This window comes from Choloepus didactylus, chromosome 7 (assembly GCF_015220235.1).
Source record: "Choloepus didactylus isolate mChoDid1 chromosome 7, mChoDid1.pri, whole genome shotgun sequence".
NCBI lineage: Eukaryota > Metazoa > Chordata > Mammalia > Pilosa > Megalonychidae > Choloepus > Choloepus didactylus.
Genome location: NC_051313.1, coordinates 10,286,734 through 10,307,102, shown reverse-complemented (window position 1 = coordinate 10,307,102; position 20,369 = coordinate 10,286,734). Strand labels below are relative to the sequence as shown.

General features: G+C 42.3%; 1 protein-coding gene across 2 annotated transcripts; it reads right to left on the bottom strand.

The window, feature by feature from the left end:
* Nucleotides 1-1,370: 1,370 nt before the first annotated feature.
* On the bottom strand, nt 1,371-19,720 carry IL22RA2 (interleukin 22 receptor subunit alpha 2). Of its 2 annotated transcripts, XM_037843761.1 has the most exons (5): nt 19,610-19,720; nt 16,361-16,496; nt 13,266-13,444; nt 4,331-4,500; nt 1,371-3,269 (listed from the first exon to the last, which is right to left on the bottom strand). In XM_037843761.1, the coding sequence occupies exons 1-5, from the start codon at nt 19,668-19,670 to the stop codon at nt 3,120-3,122; spliced, it is 696 nt and encodes a 231-aa protein (XP_037699689.1). In that variant the 5' UTR covers nt 19,671-19,720; the 3' UTR covers nt 1,371-3,119. The 2 variants fall into 2 exon arrangements, with proteins under 2 accessions (XP_037699689.1, XP_037699690.1); XM_037843762.1 differs by lacking the exons at nt 1,371-3,269; nt 4,331-4,500 and adding an exon at nt 12,012-12,043.
* Between the last annotated feature and the right edge of the window lie 649 nt (nt 19,721-20,369).

Below are 20,369 nucleotides of genomic sequence, written 5' to 3'. Positions count from 1 at the left end.
TTGTGTTTCGTTTTTTTTTCTTTTTTTTTTTTTTAGGAAAAGACAAATCTTCATTCTCACTAACAGCTAACTGAACTTCAGCCTTCCCTTCCATTACAAATGGAGGCCACAGGCCCCGTTGTGTCAGCAGGGCCTGCGTCACTGGGGGAGCCACAGATATTCTCGTCTCCTGCTGCCATGGTTTCCGATGGCTTGAAATGTTGTCCGTGTATAATTAGTTTGAAATTACTGTTGCTGTGTAATGTCTTAATCTTGCTGTTTGAAGGCATTCACAGAGAAGCATGCAGACAAATTCAGTATCATGGCTAATTCCACATTCAATTACATATCACAAGCACTGGCTTCTTCATGGCCTGATGTGTTTTGTTGGATGCATTTTAGAATTAGTCCAAGAAACGGTCTCTTTGGTATTTTGATAATGGGGACTGTTCTGGTTAGCTAGAGCTGCTGTTATGCAAAATACCAGAAATGGATTGGCTTTTATAAAGGGGGTTTATTTGGTTACAAAGTTATAGTCCTGAGGCCATAAAAGTGTCCAAACTAAGGCATCAACAAGAGGATACCTTCACTGAAAGAAGGCCAATGGTGTCCAGAACACCTCTGTCAGCTGGGAAGGCACATAGCTGGCGTCTGCTGGTCCTTTGCTCCTGGGTTGTGTTTCAAAATGTCTTTCTCCAAAATGTCTCTGGGCTTGTCTCTTTTAGTTTCTCTGGAGCAAACTCTGGCCTAGCACCTCCAAACTTCTCCAAGCATCTTCTTTCAATGGCTATCTCCAAAATGTCTCTCTCAGCTGCTTTTGGGGCATTTTCTTCCCTTTTAGCTCCTGTGTGTCCTCAGCTTAGTGTCTCCAAATGTTCTTCTGTCCACAACTCCAAGCATCTCTGAGCATCTCTAAGCATCAGCAGCATCTAGGCCTGTGTGGCTCTTTTTTTTTTTCAATTTAATTGAGATGTATTCACATACCACGCAGTCATACAAAGTGTACATTCAATTGTTCACAGTACCATTATATAGTTGTGCATTGGAGCGTCATGTTTTAAAGGCAGCTCTGAGAGGATTCACTGGTGGATTAAACATAGTATGTGAGAGAAAGGGAGAAGTTGAAGATGGTGCCAAGCTTTGTGGTCTGAACCAGGGGAAGAGTGGGGCTGCCATTTGATCTCTGGTGGTCGGGTGATGGCCTGCAGCCTTGCTAAGCAGTGCTCGCTCCCACGGGCTCCAACTTGGCACGCGGTGGGCCGAAGAAGTCTAACTAGGAATTCATCCAGCAAATGTAAAACTTGTATCCTTCCTTTCAAAACCCAAATAACAACAACCATTTCAAAATACAAAGTGAAAAAATGAAAAGATTTATTGAACTAGTACAGCAACATATTCATGACACAATGAAGACAGAGATAATTACCATTTTTCATAAAGTATTTTATATTGATTTGCCTAAGCATGAAGGCAAAAGCAAAGCAAACCAAACAATAACAAAACTTGATGCTCCGTAATAACTTTCATGGGTAACTGTAACTGTGTCTTTCATAAGTCTTCAGGATGCATTTATAGACTTATGCCATCGACCACACATCTATCCTCACTCCCCAGCACCCCCTTTTAATCCACTTTCCCCTGCCCCAAAACAGGACAAAAGGCAAAAACAGCAATGAGAAAAAATACAAGTACACAATTGAAAAACATGTAAAAGTAATTTTTTTTCATTCTCTAGGTCTATGTTAAAATCCATCTTCTCTGGCCACGTGGGGAAGCAATGAAACCAATTTTCTCTCTGTTCTCTGTCTCTTACTGCCCCCCTCCATGCCTTTCTGAAAGATCTGTAATCAATTCATTATCGTGTGCAGTAGTATATAACCAGGAGCACTGACTATATTTTTTGAAATCACGTTTTGGAGCAACCTTCACAAGGCATCGTGCTAACGGTTTCTGATACAGCTGCCTCACAAGAAGAGATGACCTTGAACGGAAACCCAAGGTGGAACCCAAAGGGGAGAGGGCAGGTTTCTGTGGACACCCTGAGCTGTAGATCTCCCAGTTTGCTCCTTGGGAGAGGCAGTGGAGTTTCCCAACTGAGTCCCTCCCACCCACTGTGCCTTCCACTTCAAGCCCAGGTCTCTACCTGGTCCCCACCCCTCCTCATGTCCCCACTCGTGCTGTCATTCAGAGGATCTTCCTACAGAGAAGCATGAGGCCACAGCTGCAAGAGATCATTGTCCCGGAGAGTTGAGAAGTGAGTGTGGCGTAGATTTGGAGTTAAGATTTCTGAAAAATATTATACCTACACTTGAAAATAAGGATAAATTCTTCTAAAGCAATGTTAAAAATAAAACTAAACAAAAACAAAACCTGAGGGGAAAAAACCCTTTCATGTGAGTCCATGTTAGATGAAGGAAGATTGTACTAAATAGGCTGTTTTCTGGATTTAGATGATGTTGTTGATAGTTTTAATCCAGATGTGAATTCAGAGATCATGAGGACTTTTTATTCAAATACTGTTCTTATTTGCCGCTGTTTTAAAGACATAAATATAGAATTAAAAACAAAATTTGGTTCATTAAACAGAAATATTTTACACTAGAAGATATTTGCAAGAAAGTATATTTGAATAAAATAGAAAAGAAATATATGGAAAACATTCATGTAAAAATTTTAAATTGGCATTATCTATGTTAGATTAACCAGCTCAGTAGAGAGTAAAAAAAGGACCATGTGAGGATTCTTCAGTCTGTAATGCATATCCATATGTATATTATTAATTCAATAACATTATTAAATGTCTACAATTTTTTGGTTTTTAAATTTTATTTTGCTGTTTTAGAAAAAAGATTATTTTTAGGGAGGTTATCATTCAGAAGTTTAGTTTTGTATTTCATTTAGCCCTTTATTCTCTGCCTCATCTTTAAAATCTAATGCTCCCTTTGGCTGTTGTTTTTAAAAAGAGTTTACAGATGAAAGATAGAGGAAGAAGGAATGGATGAACAAAGACATCCCTAACATGTAATGTGCACATTGCTTTGAGAAAAAATAAAAGCAACTTTCAATAAGACCCTTCAGAACGAGCCACCCCTTTCCCAGAGAGCTCTCGCTTTGCAAATCGGAGGACTCACCACACCATTTCACGCACTGTCCACGCACGTCTCTTCACTCCTCTGACTACTGCTGTCAAACACGGGCCGATACATTTCAGCCACGACACAGTAAGCAGCGCGAGGTGCTGGGGCTTCAATTCTGACAGCTCTGTGTGTTCCTTCATACACCTTTTGCTCCTACATACAAGGACAAAAATTGGATGATGAGTGGTTTCCAATAAGTCACTGATTCATTCTGTTTTTGGTAAAATGCAAGGACATTGCAGTCACTGGCTTCTGGGGCTTCCCCAGGTGCACCCCCTTCCTGTAAGTGCCAGGCCAGGATGTGGCAAAGGGACAGGCAGGTGGCCACGTGGGTGCCACTCAAATTCTCCCTGGCCACTGTGGAGTGACCTGGTGGTCATCGCAGTCTCCTTTTCAAGAATGTGAACTGTGCAGAGAGAGGGATGGAGGCAACTTGTAGAGAGAGCAGAGGACGTGCAACATGTGGCCACAGAAAGACAAAGTCAGAGGGGCAGAGGGACCCTCCTCACGTCCCCATTTCTCTGTTCTGGACACTGCAAAACCTGGCCCCAACCCGTTCCGGCTGTCCACGATGTAGGACATGCTTGTCAGCGCTTGTTTTCTCCTTATCTTCTCCCCGCCTCCTCTTTTTTATTTGAATCCGTATGAACGGGTTTCTGTTCTTACAACCAAGGGATCTCCATCATAGATGGACCCCAAAAATGGAACATTCAGTTAACCATCAAGCCAAGGTAAAGGCACTGACAGTGAAGAAGCAAATCATAGCAAAATTGGTGCAAATATTAATGCTATGGTCCAAAAGCTACTTTAGAATAAGATCTGTAAGTCCATAAAATGAATATTTGGGGTCTTCAAGTGGAATTAAATATTATTAATACCAGTCTTTAGATAACCAGGGAAGACCAGCTGTAGACAAGCTGAGCCCTTGAAAGCACAAACACATGCACACACTAATGCACACACACACACCCATACACCTATAGTTACACACACATATATTCACACACATACATGCATACACACACATACATATTCTGATGGTGATACCAAGCACTGGTTAATGTTTATCAGTGAAGATGAGAGTGAGTAGGGATTAAAAGATAAGGAACAGTAAGAGGAGAAAGCGTAGCAAAGGAGAGGACATACTATATGGCCAAAATGTTAGTTAAATAAACAAAAGAAAAAATACCAAAAATCTGTTCATCTGATCTTACCTTTTCTAGTGAATTGTTAATTATAAACACTCGGTATACTAGTCCGTAGTAATTTTCCATGGATATATTTTTTCCCTTTTGGTCTTTATACGGCAAATCTGGAGCACGGAGAACCACCAACAGAGATCCATTAAGTGGAGTTATTTTCATGACAGGAGGATCTATTGTTGCTGGAGAAAGAGTAGGAAAATTTAAGAAATCTTCAAAAATGGAGAATGTTTCACATGGTCACATTAAGCATAATGATGATGGCAAGCACCATTATGAAGAGACACTGCTGACACCTAACAACACGGTACCTGAAAAGTTTCTTTTAATTTTCATTTTAGCTTGAAAAAGACATTCATCAATGATTTCCACAGTCTTCAATGATTGTTTTGGAAAACAGAGTAAAAAACTAATTTGGGGGAGATGGTAGAGTAAGACAAATATTATGTAGGTCCTTAAATACATAAAATTTCAAAACAGCATTAAAACCATTTGTAGCTACATCAGTGGATGTAGCTATAAAATTAATTTGGCAGGATTATGTCACATACTATGGAACAGTGTGGAAAGGAACAAAAGATAATTTTTGTTCTTTGTATTTTGATATCAATAATCAAACCATTATTGACTAGGAAAAAGAACTGGATAAATAGATTCAGGCATACCTTGTTTCACTGTGCTTCATTTATTGCCCTTTGCAGATACTGCTTTTTTTTTTTTACAAATTTAAGTTTTGTAGTAACCCTGCCTCGAGTAAGTATATCGGTGCCATTTTTCCAACAGCTTGTGTTCACTTTGTGTCTTTGTGTTACATTTGGATAATTCTTGCAATATTCCAAAACCTTTCATTAATATTATATCTGTTAAGGTGATTTGCGATCTGTGATCTTTGATGTTACTACTGTAATTGTTTAGGGCACCACAAACTCTGCCCGTATAAGATGGTGAATTCAATCAATACATGCCATGTGTGTTCTGACTGCCCCACTGACTGGCTGTTCCCCCATCTTTCTCCCTCTCCTTGGGCATCCCTAGTCCCTAAGACACAACAATATTGAAATCAGGTCAATTAATAACCCTACAATGGCTGCTAAGTTTTCAAATGAAAGGAAGAGTCACAGGTTTCTCACTTTAAATCAAAAGCTAGAAATGAGAGTGAAGTTGTCTCCACAACAAAAAAGTGCAAGGTGAAGCAACAGGTGCTGATATACAAGCTGCAGAAGTTATCCAGAAGATCTAGCTAAGATCATCAATGAAGATGGCTACACTGAACAATAGATTTTCAATGTAGGCAAACAGCCTTATATTGCAAGAAGATAACATCTAGAGTTTTCATACCTAGCAAGGAGAAGTCAATGCCTAGCTTCAAAGCTTCAAAGGGCAGGCTGACTCTCTTGCTAGGGGATAATGCAGTTGGTGACTATAAGTTAAAGCCAATTCTCATTTAGCATTCAGAAAATCCTGGGGCCCTTAAGAATTATCTTAAATCTACTTTGCCCATGCTTTATAAATGGAACAACAAAGTTTGGATGATAGCATATGTGTTTACAACAAGGTTTCCTGAATATTTTAATATCACAATTGAGACCTACTGCTCATAAAAGAAAAGATTCTCTTCAAAATATTACCACTCATTTAAAATGCACCTGGTCACCCCAGAGCTCTGATGGAGATGAACAATGAGATTAATGTTGTTTTCATGTCTGCCAACATAACATCCATTCTGCAGCCCTTGGATCAAGGAGTGATTTCAACTTTCAAGTCTTATTATTTAAGAACTACATTGAGTAAGGCTATCGCTGCCATAGATAGTGATTCCTCTGATGGATCTGGGCAAAGTCAACTGAAAACCTTCTGGAAAGGATTCACCATTGTAGACGCCATTAAGAACATTCATGATTAGTGGGAGGAGGTCAAAATATCAACATTATCAGGAGTTTGGAAGAAGTCGATTCCAGACCTCATGGATGAGTTTGAGGGGTTCAAGGCTTCAGTAGAGGAAGTAACTGCAGATGTGGTAGAAATAGTAAGAGAACTAGAATTAGAAGTGGATCCTAAAGATGTAACTGAATTGCTGCAATCTCAGAATAAACTTTAACAGATGAAGACTTGCTTCTTATGGCTGAGCAAAAGAAGTGGTTTCTTATGATGCACCTACTCCTGGTGAAGACACTGTGAACATTGTTGAAATGACAACAAAGGATTTAGAGTATTACATAAACTTAGTTGACAAAGCAGTAGCAAGGTTTGAGAGGATTAACTCTAATTTTGAAAGACGTTTTCTTGTGGGTAAAATACTATCAAAGAGCATCACATGCTACAGAGAAATCTTTTGTGAAAGGAAGAGTAAACTGATGCAGCAAACCTCAGTGTTGTCTTATTTTAAGAAATTGCTACAGCCATCCCAACCTTCAGGAGCCACTACCCTGACCAGTCAGCAGCTATTGACACAGAGGCAAAATCCTCTACCGGCAAAAAGATTATGAGCTGCTGAAAGCTCAGACAATGGTTAACATTTTTTCAGCAATAAAGTATTTTCTAAGGTATGTACGTTTTTAAAGACATAATGCTATTGAAGACAACAGACTACAGTATAGAGTAAATATATAACTTTTATATGCACCAGGAAACCAAAAAATTTGTGTGACTCACTTTATCATGATATTTGCTTTTTTGTGGTGAACCCACAGTATCTGAACCCACAATATCTCCACGGTATGCCTGTGGCCACTTTAATTTTCCCCATATTCACTAAGTTCTAGGTATTATTCTTTTGTTTGTTTTCCTATTTCGTATTGATTGTATATTTTTGAATCTATATATTTATATCTTAAATAATTCTTAAAAATTAGCTATTCTTTTATATATAGATATATATAATACGTAGATATATGAAGATAGATACATGATTTCCTTCTGGAATTCCAATTCAACATCTGTTTGAATGTCTCTTTGTATTCTCCATGTCTTTTAACCTTTCTTTAATTTTTCCTCTTTTTGTTTTCTTTGCATGGTGTTCTGAGTGATTTGTTCATGTAACTGTTCATATCTCCCATTCTACTGATTCACTCTTCAGTTATGTCTAAATGAATCTTTAAGTCATAAATTAAATTTGTAACTCCAATTATTATATGTTTTTTCATTTCAATGATATCAATTTATGTCTTTTTCAATCTATTCTTAAAATAATATATTTCCTTGATCATGTTTTATTCCCTGTGTTATACATTTAAACATATTTATTTTATTATCCGTTTCCAACATTATTAATACTTGAGGCTCTGGTGGGGTCAAGTGTTTGTTTCTTCCAAACTTGCTCATGTCACTCTGCTTCCCTGTGTTTTAAAATATATTTTTATAATATATGTTTATCGTGAGTATATGTTTCCAAGTCAATAATTTTTTTTGTAGATTTGGTTTGAATCTTTCTATTTAAAGACATTTTTATTGACCTGTAATATATACGCAGAAAATAAATAAATCATAAGGCTACAGCTCAATACTTTTTTATAAGTGAACATTCTTGTGTAACTAACTGTCACCCAGATCAAGAAAAAGAAAACTATTAGCACCCAGAAGCCCCCTTCATTTTCCTCTAATTTATTATTCCCAGAAGGGAACAACAATTGTCTTTAACTTTTATGACCACAAAGTTTTGGCTTCTTTCACTCAACAACACATACACACACACATTTTATTCATCCATGTTTTTGCATGTAGCAATAGTTTATTCTTGTCATTGCTGTGTGATAGTTAGTTGTATGAATATCACAATTTATCCTTTCTGTTCTTCATATCTTTTTATGTTTCCAGTTTTTGGCTATTATGGGTAAAGTGCATGAGCATTCTTGTCCATTGCCTTTGGGGAGCATGCATTTCCGTTGGGGAATACAGAAAAGGGTAGAATAGCTGGTCATAGGTGTGGAGAGGGTGTGGAGAAATAGAAACACTCAACCATTACTGGAGGGAATGTAAAATGGTGCAGCCACTGTGGAAGATAGTTTGGTGGTTCCTCAGAAAGTTTAGAATTGCCACATGATGCAGCAATCCCACTTCTAGGTATATATCGAAAAGATTTGAAAGCAGGGACTTGAACAGATATTTGCACATATAATATCACAGATATATCACAGATAGAATGCTGTTAATAGCAGCGTTATTCACAATTTCCAATAGACTGAAGCAACCCAAGTGTCTATCAATTGATGAATGGATAAACAAAATGTGGTATATACACACAATGCAGTATTATTCAACCGTAAAAAGGAATGAAGTTCTGACACATTCAACAACACAGATGAACCTTGAAGACATCATGTTGAGTGAAATAAGCCTGACACAAAGGGACAAATATTGCATCATCTCACTGATATGAAATAATTAGAATCAGCTAACTCTTAGAGTCAGAATCTAGTATGGGATGGGTGGGGATAGGAATAGAGAGTTAAGATTTGACATGTACAGAGTTTCTATTTGGTATGATGGCAAACTTTTGGTAATGGATGGTGGTGATGGTAGCACAGCACTGTGAATCTAATTAACAGCACTGAATTATATATTTGAATTTGGTTAAAAAGGGGAAATTTTAGGTTGTATATATGTTACTAGAAGAAAAACTTTTTAAAAATCCATGGTTCTGTACAACATAAACAGTGAACCCTAAATTAAAATGACTTTTTGTGAACCCCATTACAGCTCACATTTTGGACATGATCCAATTAGTTTGGATCTAATTGGACTTTGCTTCTGTTAGATCGCTGAGGTGAGGTGTGGACGGCAGTGAGGTAATAATGCCTCAGGTCTACACTGTCAATCTTCCTTCATCCTTCCCTAGAGAGTAACTGTGAACTGGAGAAAGGGAAGTACAGACTTTTTAGACAGTAATGGACCCTGATTCTGAGTTGAAAATCCTTGGGAGACTCAGAATGCCATTGTGGGGTCTTCTGGAGATCAGATAATAAAAGCAATTATGGCTTGTGTCCTTCTCTTGATGAGATAGACACAATGACTGACAGAATACATTCCTATGTTGGTTCCCCAATCTGTGGTGTGGAAGTTATAATGGGATGAGGCCAACTGGAAGCTTGTGGATTTCTCCTTTGGATAAAATAAAAACTCAAAAGCAATACTGCATCCCTGAGGAAACTGCAGAGATCAGTGCACCAAAAACATCTTGGAAGATGTTTAGGTAGTGAAAGCTGTCAGGTTCCTTTGGAACTCATCTGTTTGGACTACACATGAAAAATGATGAATCTTGAATAATAAAAGGATAATTGAAAATATACTTGAACTGTGACCCTGGTTGTAACCACTATTGAAGATATTGTCTCCTTTTTGGAATCAGTCAGCACAACCTTTGCTCTGCAGCTATTGATTTGGAGAATGATTCTTCCCTTCCTCAGTCCAATACTTAGAAAACATCACAACAGTCTTCTTTCACTTGGATTTCATTGCTGGCTTGCTTCTCTGTCTCACATAGTCTACAGAATCCTTGATCCTCTCGCCATAGGATAGCATGTTGATCCACTAATTTGATTGCATGATGTTGACGGCCCTTGGTGTGGCCAAAGCACTAGCTATTGCAGATGCAACATATAAGCAGAATGTTGGAGTTCAATATTACAAAATTTCAAGAGGTCCACTTATCTGGGGTTTGTTGAGACATTTCTTCCCAAGAGAAAGACAAGTTGCTTCACTTTGTACCCTCTACTACTAAGAAGCAATCAGGGGCTTGATGGGCCTCTATGGATTCTGGAGGGACCACATACCCCTTCAGTTGTGCCACGAATTTCCAAGTCACACATAAGGTTGTTGGCTTTCAGTGGGACTCAGAGTAAGAGACTCTCCAGCTAATCCAGGTTGCAATCAAGCAGCTCTGCCAGTCTTTTATGACCCAGCAGATCCAGCGGTCTCCAAAAGGTCTGCAGCAGATCAGGATGCTTTGGGAGACTGTGGAATCCCAGATCACAGGCCCCTGGGTTTTTTGGAGCAATGTCATTCTCTCTTTCTCAAATAACTATATTTCTTTTGAGGAACAGCTCCAGGCTTCCTTATTTCTGGGTCCTCATAGTAACTAACCCCTGACCTTGGGCTCTCAATGAACATGTGATCTGAACTTCCCATCATGAGTGGGTGTCTCTGATATGCTGAGTCATGAAATGCACAGCTTGCCAACCTGCAATGGAGGTAGATTATATGAGCTCAGCCTCTGGCAGGTCTTACCATCAAAGCACGTGGTAAAAGCGAGTGCTGTATGTTCCCAGTGCACTCTACCTGCAGCCTTATCACCTCTTCCTCCACCACAGTATGGTCTCTTGAGGCATTCCCTGTGGCTAGTTAACCTAGGAAGAGAGAAAACGAACCTGGATCCCAGCAGGTTCTGTGTTCTCTGCTGGCACCAGCCAGACGTGGCCTCTGCAGCATTCTACACGCTCAGGTGGTAGCAGGATGTCTCAGAAGAGGTGTGTGGAACAACAGCTATCTACTGAGATTCACAGTGGGAATATTTTTGTGTCCATGAAATTTTTTGTCAGTGAAAGGCACTGACAAAGACGAAGCTTTCAAAAATCCAGGTAGACTCAGGGACAGCCTCTCTCCCAGTATCTCATAGTTGCTTGAAGGGCTCAAGAACAAAGTAGCTGTGTGAAAGGGATGGAGGCTATACACAGACTCAACAGCATGGACGTCCTCTTCCCAGGGATGGACCCAGCACTGACACACTGGATGGCCAACTTCCCAGTAAGGAAGGCCAGTGCTGAACCCTGAGTGTAGCGCCGTGCTCCAGGAAGTCTCCTCTGGCACCTGGTTGCAGGTACATTTTTTGGGGTCCCTTCTAGCAGGGAAGGGGCAGGGACATTAGAATAGACATTTTCCTGGTTATGGATTTGTCTACCCTGTTGCAAAATGCATTTATCAGCATTCCCCTTCCCGAATGTCATGAATGCCTTACTCACGGTACATTGCTTGCAGCAAGCGCACCGGGTCAATGTGGAGGAAGTGAAGAAAGCTTCATACCCACAGGGTACTTGGGCAATAAATAAATAGATATGTATGTAAATGAATAAATAAATAATTGACCATACAAAACAGTAACAACAAATCTTGTGGGATTAATATACAGGACGGATAAAACTAGACAACAAAAATAATGGGAAAAGTGGAGGGGCTGAAAGTAATATTTTATATTAGACTTCAATAAATCAAGATGCATGTCATGATCTCTTGGATAAACACTAAAAGAAAATAATACAAAGTATAACAAGCGAAAAGGAAATGATAGAATAATAAAAAAATTGATTAATCTAAATTAAGGCAAGAAAGGAGAAAAAAGGATCATAGCATGGGTGGGTGTTTTGGTTTGCTAAAGCTGATAAAAAGTGATATATCAGAAATGGGTCAGCTTTTACAATGGGGATTTATTAACTTAAAATCTTTCACAGTTCTTAGGCTGTGAAAATGTACAAATTGAGGCATTAACAGGATGATACCTGGACTCTGAAGACAGCAGCATCGGGGCTCCTCTGTCACATTGGAAGGCCCACGGTGTGTCTGCTGGTCTCTCCCTTCTCTCCTGGGTTTTGTTGCTTCCAGTTTCTGGCTGCAGTGTCTTGCTCTTTGGCTTCTGTGTGTTTCTCTCTTTTTGCTCCTGTATCTCTCTTAGCTTCTGTGTGTCCTTCTTGCTCAACTTCTTTGGGGCTTTTTTCTTTTATCCTCTTATAAAGGACTCTGGTAAGAGGATTAAGACCCACCTTGAATGGGCTGGGTCACATCTCAACTGAAATAATCTAATCAAGAGGTCCTACTTACAATAGGTCTATACCAACAGGAATGGATTAAAAGAGCATGGACTTTTCTGGGGTACATACAACTTCAAAGCATTACAGTGGGTCAAATAAAAATAAGATGGAAGATAAAATCCAAATTTATCAGTAATTACATTAGACATAACTTGACTAAATATCCCAATTGAAAGACTTGGTTGCTTTAGATTAAGAAAAATAACAAACCCACTAAATGCTGTTTATAAGAGCACATGCATTATATATAGAGACAGCTTGAGAAGGACACAAGAAGGTATCAAGTAAAATGATGAAAATACGCACTATGAAAATCTCACCAAAAAAAAAAAAAAAGGCTGATATAGCTATAACATCTCAGTTTACTTTAAGAAAAATCCTAAGGAAAGAATATAATTAGAGATAAAAAGGAGATTGTATCATTTCAAAAGGAGGAACACCTGCCTTGTGAGGAGGCTGGGGCAGTCCCGCTTGGCTTGGGGAGGTTGCTACAGCTCATGGAGGAAAGCAGCCCTAAGCCACTGCACGCCTGGGCCTTCAAGAAAGCTGTGGCTGCAGGACCACTGTCTTCTGGACCAGTCTTCTGATGATGAATCAGACCACTTCAAGGCATTGAAGGCAGCAGAGGATAAGAAAATAGAAGCCAGACAGATGTCGGTGGGACCCAACCGAAGCCAGGAGCTCAGCTCTCAGCCCTAACTCCAACACCCCAGCAGAGAGCAGGGCAGAGAATTCTGGAGAAGACACAGAACCCCCCGTCCCTCTGGGCTGGAACAGATAACAAGAAAGAGGAGACACAGCCATGCATGATGCTCAGGAAGGAAGGAATGGAGCTGTGGAATGAAACCTGGTTGGCAGCTTCAGCGAGAAAGGATAATAACTGAAGAAAATTAGAAAGGCAGCTACCTCATGAAAACAAACATGAAGAGTAAAGAATTTTCAGTGGACACACTGATGATTAACTGGCCACCTGAGGCTGAGATTAGAAGAGATTGTGGGCGGCTGTATACGTGCAATGGATGAGAAGATGCATTGAATTCTCTTTGAAAATGTGAAATCAATAGTTATGGTGGAAGGGATAGATTTGGCCTGAAACATCGGGGCTTTCCAAGTGCAGGAAGAGCAAAGCAGGGGAATTTGATGGAACTCACTTTCCCACCAGGATGTGAACCGCCGGGTCACGCTCCAGCCTGAGAAGACCCCAGCTGAGGCCGTCCTCACCCTCGCGTAGTAGGGCTCCTGTATGTCTGAGGTTTCATTGGTGAGGTCACAGAAGAGTCCTTGAATACCCCAACAGCCCTGTTTATTTTTCCATTGTCTCTGCCCATACCTACAGTAGGGAAAAGACACAGACTTAAGTTTCCATGGAAGGGTCTGCAGGTTTTTCAGTCTATTAATTTTTAGGCTGGTTGAAACCTGCCCTTTATTCCCTTATGGTTACTCTTTCCCTTTTAAAAAAATGTTTCTTGTTAACCAAAGTGCTACCTTGTTGAAAAATGAACTCTACCTTAATACCCTCTCTATTAGTAGTTTGTGGAGTTTTTATTTGTTTGTTTTAATACTTAGAGAAGAGTTTTTCTTCTGGCGAACAGGCCAAGCTTCCACTTTTCCACCAGCTCTTCACGTCTTCGGTGCATCTGAGAGCTCAACTCTGTGGTTTTCTGCACTTCTCAGCTTGCTGTTGGGTAATGCGGTGAGTTCTGAGAAGTTGCTTCCACTTTTCATCTCAGGTGATGCTTCCCCAAGACATATGGGTGATTTCTTTATGGCAAATAGAGCTGGGATTGCATTATGAACTGGGAGAGAGGGAGGGGTCCTGAGGCAAAAACAGGGAGGCAAAGAGGCCCACAGGTCAATTCAGCCTGGGACTAGGCAATGGCCTAACGACAAAAGAAAAGATTAAAAGATTAACGATTAATGTTTGCATCCCACCTGCCTCAAATCGCAGCAAATGCAGGAAGTTGACTGTGAGGCATCAGAGCAGGAATTGGGGCTGGGAGAAAGGCTTCCCAAATATTTGCAGGAGGACATGAAATTGAACTTTTTAACAATGTATAAGGGGGACTACTGCTGGTGCCTGTGGTTTGTAAACTATCTGATGACCACAGTTTCATGATATCAGAAGGTCTCAGTAAAGCATAATGAACAATGTATTTTGAGACAGTTCGATGCATTTTAATTGTTCATTATTGATGAGACATTGCTTTGCTAGCTGAATTTAGTTATAATTTCTGGCTTCTCTTTTAATTTGATACCTCATTTTTCATCCTATCCCAAATGGGACAGATTTTAACAACAGACCCATATGAACTGGAAGGACCCCAAGTAAAAGAGCTCAAAAATATACATTTGCATTGTGCTGTGGAAATACAATATAGACAGGGATGGATCTAGGTCTTAAGTTTATACAAGGTTGGGAGCTCTTTTTAAGTAAAAGGATTGCAAATATAAACTTCTTAGATGGGTCCCTGATGTTTAAGCTTATTAGATTCCTGGTAAACAGCTGCTAACCCACTTATTAGAGAATTTTGGACCTATGGATACTGCCTAAGGTGAAGTATAAAAAGAGCACCAATACAGACTTCTTATATATTAGAAGCACCCCCAGTGGATGCACAAATCTATTTTTGGAATGGGGAAATCTTTATTTTAATTTGTAAAAACATTATAGTTGACTACACAAAATATGTAGAGAAAAGTAGCAGCAGTTAAAGACTGAGAAAATTCTGGGGGATATTCCCTCTCAGGTCAGTGAGAGATTAATTATTAGGAAATCTAACCTAGTCCCTACCCATGCAGGAGAGGCATTTGGCAGACATTGCCCTAAGGATTGGTTTACGGAATAAAAATAGTAATTTTGGTTCCTATCTACATCGCATTTTCTAAATTTCCAATGAAAAACCATGAAAGCTGGGCTGTGACATCTTTCTTGCTCAGCTAACATCTCCAGTACATCAGAGGAGGCAGAACCACCAAAGAAACCAGCAGGAAAAACTTGCTGTTTGCAAATCAGAAGCTTCCAGGCCTGGATCCAGGAAAAGATCTCCAGGAGGACAAGGCTGGATCCAGGGAAAGCCTGGTGAGCATAAGGGAAGGAACTGCAGCAATATGCTGTAGTTTGTGTTCATGCTTACAGGAGTCATTCATTCTTGAAAAGAATTTTCTAAACAGTAATCTGCACTAAAAATGACTTTAAGATGGAAAAGCTCTATTGCACACTCACCTCCAGGTCTCCCACACTGCTCTTTCCACTGTTAATAGTTTGTGTTCCCCTGGGTACCCACTTGTTCCAGTTTGCTAATGCTGCCGTTATGCAAAATACCAGAAATGGATTGGCTTTTATAAAGGGGGTTTATCTGGTTACAAATGTAGAGTCTGAAGGCCATGAAAATGTCCAAATTAAGGTATCAACACAAGTATACCTTCACCGAAGGAAGACCAATTGTGTCCAGAAAATCTCTGTTAGCTGGGAAGGCACGTGGCTGGTGTCTGCTGATCCTGGGTTGTGTTTAGCTCCTCTCTCAGCTCCTGTGCATTCTTCAAAATGTTGCTCTTGGGGTGTTTTGTCCTCTCTTAGCTTCTCCAGTTCCTGAGCATCTAAGTGTTTGTGTTCCTCTCTTAGCTTTGCCAGCAGACCTTTTCTCTCCAAAATGTCCCTCTCAGCTGCTCTGAGGTCCTTCTGTTTGTGAGCATTTTTATAGGAGTCCAGTGATTAAATCAAGACCCACCCTGAATGGGTGGGGTCTGTATCTCCATGGAAATAATTCAAACGTTTTGCCCACAGTTGATTGAGTCACATCTCCATGGAAACACTCAAAGGATTCCAACTCAATCAACACTAATAAGTCTGCCCCTACAAGATTGCATTAAAGAACATGGCATTTGGGGAGATATAATACAACCAAACTGGCACACTGCTATATGCTATCCAAGTCGCTTCCAGCATTTATTGACAGATATGCGTTGAGAGCCCATCATGGAACGGCAGTGGTGGAGCCTGGAAGGGCTTGGGGCTGGGTACCCCAGGGATGGAGATCCCTGCCTGCCCCACCCCATCAGCTGTGCACATCACCATGAGTTCTGGGTCACCAGGCAGCCTTCAGGGGGACAGGTTACTTCTGTCCCTACCTCTGCTTCTTCTCAACCCCTCTGCAACTGAAAACGTGGCTCCTACCCAGCCATTGCCTCTGGAACACGTGGCCCTGGAGGTCGGCTCTGTCACCCAGATGAAGCGCGATCTACTTACATTTTGTACTGCACAAAGTAGAGGCTGGCATTGCCAGCCAGCACCTTCCCAGGCTGCCAGTGCAGGACATTGTGAAAATTCCGGGACTGAAATTGAACCTTCTGGGGCTTCAATGGTTCATGGGCTGCCTGGGTTTCTAAAGTGAAGAGAGAAGGAGAAACATCCGATGGTGATCAAGGCAGCATTGTTTTATCATCAGTAACAAGGTGATGCCAGAGTTGGGATACCCTGAAGTGTCTGCTCTGAGTACAGAGGAGAGGCTGGAGCCAGAGCCCAGAACTCAGCATTTCAATCTTCAATACTGGGATTTAGATGTACACAAATGCCTCAGGATCATTGTCTCCTATGTTATTTTTCGAAAGGCAATATTCCTCCACCCCACTCCCCAAACTGGAGAGGAAGTAAACAGCAGTAAAGGAAAACATTGACCTCAGTCCCTTGCTGGATGGTGATGGAACGGAACGGGTGAGACCAGAGGCCACCCATGCCAAGGCCCCTCACCCCTTCCCGGACTCCGTCACCACTGCTCTGAGGCAACAGGGTGCCTGGAGGTTCCCCCTTTCTCAGGTTTCTCTCTGGGTTCTGCCTCAGTGTCCCTCTCCTCGCCCAGCTGACCTGGCCTTTTCCCACATGGCTCTGCACTTGCTGCCCCGTTCTGAGAGGCTGCTCTCACCTGTCCTGGCTCCCAGTACCCAAGCACAGCTGTCCGGGGAAGCTTCCCCAGAGCCCACGGAGAGCCTGGTGTCCTGAGAGGATGGGGTGGCTTTGCCGTGGTGTGGCCTGTGCTTTCTTTCTTCAGAAGGGAGACATGGGAGGCCCAACTTCACCTGATGTAGTTTCCTGGGAGCAAGAGTCTTTGGACAAAATTTTATTCTAGGGTCTGGTTTCTCATGAGGAGTAGGGGATTGGGTGGAAAGGGGAGTCAGGAGGCCATCCTCCACTTTCTCCCTGACCTCATCTCCCACCACCCTCTCCTTGCTCTCACTCCATCTGCCAGGAACCAGCCCGCCTGGGGGGCTCTGCATTGGCTCTTCCCTTTTTCTGGAATGCTCTCCCCCCCCGGGATTCCCACACAGCTCACTTCCTCACCTCCTTCAAGTCTTGCTCTAATATCACCTTACTGAAATGGAGGCAGATACTCAGCCAGTGATCTCAGCTCTAGATTTCAAGATGTTGTTTTCCAGTGAATGGCACTGTTTCCTCAGGTATTTATTTTTCCAACCAAATGGTGTTAGCTGTGTAGTTGTTTGTTTTTGCTTTTGTTTTTTAGAAGTTCTTCAGTGCCTCAAATGATGGCGTGTGCTTAGAAAGTGTTGATTTTACTCACCAGAATCACCACCTCATCAATCATGTTTAGTACATAAAATTTCCAGAAGTTCTTGGGAGATGACAGGCATGATTTCCTTACGAGCTGCCTTGAATTGATTTGCTAACCTGAGGATAGATGCTGTGATGGTTTGGAGCTGTATATCCCCCAGAAAAACATGCTCTTAAATGCATCTTAATCCATTCCTGTGAGTGTGAACCCATTGTAAGTAGGACCTTTGGATGAGGTTACTTCATTGAAGGTGTGGCCCACCTCAGTCAGGATGGGTCTTAATCCTATTACTGGAGCCCTTTATAAGCAGAGTGAAATTCAGACCAGAGAGAAAGCCACAGAGGGGGCAGCCAGGAGCTGAAAGTCAACAGAACCTGCAAGAGAAGGGAGAGGACAGCGGACGATGCCACGTGCCAGCTAAGGACCGGCAGCCAGCCCCAGAATGCCACAGTCTTTGGGGAGAAAGCTTTGCCTTGATGATGCCTTGATTTGGACTTTGTTCCTAACCTCAAATCCATGAGCCATTAAAGTCCTACTGTTTAAGATGCCCCATTGCACAGTATTTGCTTGAGCAGCCAAGGGAATGAAAACAGAAGCTCAATGCCCTTTCTCTCCTAGTCTACAGATTTCTTCTTTCATTTTTGTAACAACAATACCACCATCAATAACAACCCACTGTGCACCAGAGTCTCTACCTGCATTACCACATTTAATCCACCAGCTGGTCAACGAGAAGGGCACTATTGTGCCTCCCTCTCATAGAATAGAAAACTAAGGCTTTGCTGACACTAGTTTGTTCCCAGACAGTCTGGCTCCAGAGTCTGCCACTTATCTACCCAGAAAACCAGAAGCAAAGCCTCAGGAGAGAGGAGCTGATGGACCAGGTGGAGAGTGAGCGGCTGGGGGTCCTCGTCTCTGTCACCCTCCTCCCCCTTCCTCCCTCCTCCTGCTGGCATTCACTAAGCACGTAGGATAGATCACAGGCTGCACTCCAAGCTTTACATCTTACTGAATTCTCACAACTGCCAAATAAATTATGTGTTCTATTATTGCATTTTACAGATGGAGAAACTGAGGCTTAACGAGGTCCCATATCTTGCCTGAAGTTACAGGGCTATAAAGATCAGAACTAGAATCGTTTTGGTAGCATTTGAATTCTTACCAAAGTTTGCTAAGTGAGTTCTTAGTATTATCAAGGTGCAGTCTTCTCACAGCCACCTGCGGATGGAAGGTGGAGGACTGATTCGTTTTTGGACCCCAGTCACTGAGCCACTCACTGTGTGCTCTTGGGAAGGTTGCCTGAGCCTCTTGCCCTGAGACGGACCCGTCGTAAACCACGCCTGGCTCCAAGTTTCCTCGTGGTAAGTTGCTCTGGCTCCTCAAGTGCTCTCTTTGGTTACGGAGCAAATCCCCACATGCTGTGCCTGATCCCTGTTCTCTGCCAGCCACTGCCCTAAGCACTGGGCATCTCTAAACTCATTTAATCCTCACAAGGACCGACAACCCCATTCCACAGATTTGGAAATTGAGGCACAGAGAGGCAGAAGTAAATTGCCCCAGGCCAAGTAGAAATTCAGCTTCAGACAGTTTGGCTGAGGAGTGTGTGGCCTCACCACTGTGTCCTGGGACCCCTGGAAGGCGAAGGAAACTCTGAGCAGACAGACAGATGGATGCACACTTGTCCTGCTGCCTGTTTCTGGCACCCACTCAAGTGCCTGCTCCTTCTGAGATGCTCCTTCTGAGATACTCCTTGGGGACACGTGGAGTTAATCAGGCTGCAGGAAGATATGGACCCCTTGTCTCTTCCACCATTTAGTGACAGAAAAAAGCTGAAATTTTGACAAAGCCCAGAAAAGAGCCAGTGCCCTTTCTGACAGAGCTTTGATCAGATGGTGAAGCTGCGAGAAGTTAACAGAATATAAAGCACTTACCTCCCACGATGGCCAGGAGGAGACTGACGATGAAGCCCGGAAGGCCGTGCTGGGGACCCATGGTCTGAGCGCGAGTGGCTGGGTGCCCTGTGTCTCCTTCAACGAGAGAGCACAGCTCAGGGTGAACAGGGAACTGGAAAGTTCCCAGACCACTCTATGGTCTCTTGGGTGTAACCAAAGCCGATTGTTCCTGAAGCAACTACAATTTCCTCGTGTAGCTACATTGCATTCTTTTATGATCGTGGGGGAGTGAAAAAGTCAGAAGCATCACTTCAAAACTCATTTGTGGTGCATCTCTCTTACACGGCAGCTCCCTGTGGCTGGGACCGGGACTCCATTGGCTGTGAGAAGGCACCACGTGGGCGCTGGCACACCTGGCGGGGCAGGAAGTTGTGCAAGGGGCACGCAGGTGGGCGACAGGAGGCTCGGGAAGCCCGGAGGGAATCTGGCCCCTGGAGGCAGAGGGCTGCCAGGAACCAGGTGTGGCTGGTGGGAAGACTCAGAGCTGAGTTCGGCAGGGGTTCAAAGCAGCTGGGGATCCTGCTTGGTCTCTTCCTTTCCCTCCCTTCTCTAGCTCAGGCTAACCTCCCGGGACCTCCTTCCTTCACCCTCCAGCTTTCCGAAGCCCCCTGCCCTCCTCACCACCTGCCCACTCCCAGGTGCCCCCGTCCCCGCTCATTCAGGATGGCTCTTCTTTCTCCGTCCCCACACTCAGGCCTGTGACTCAATCTGGATAACGATTTTGAGTCTGTCAAACCAA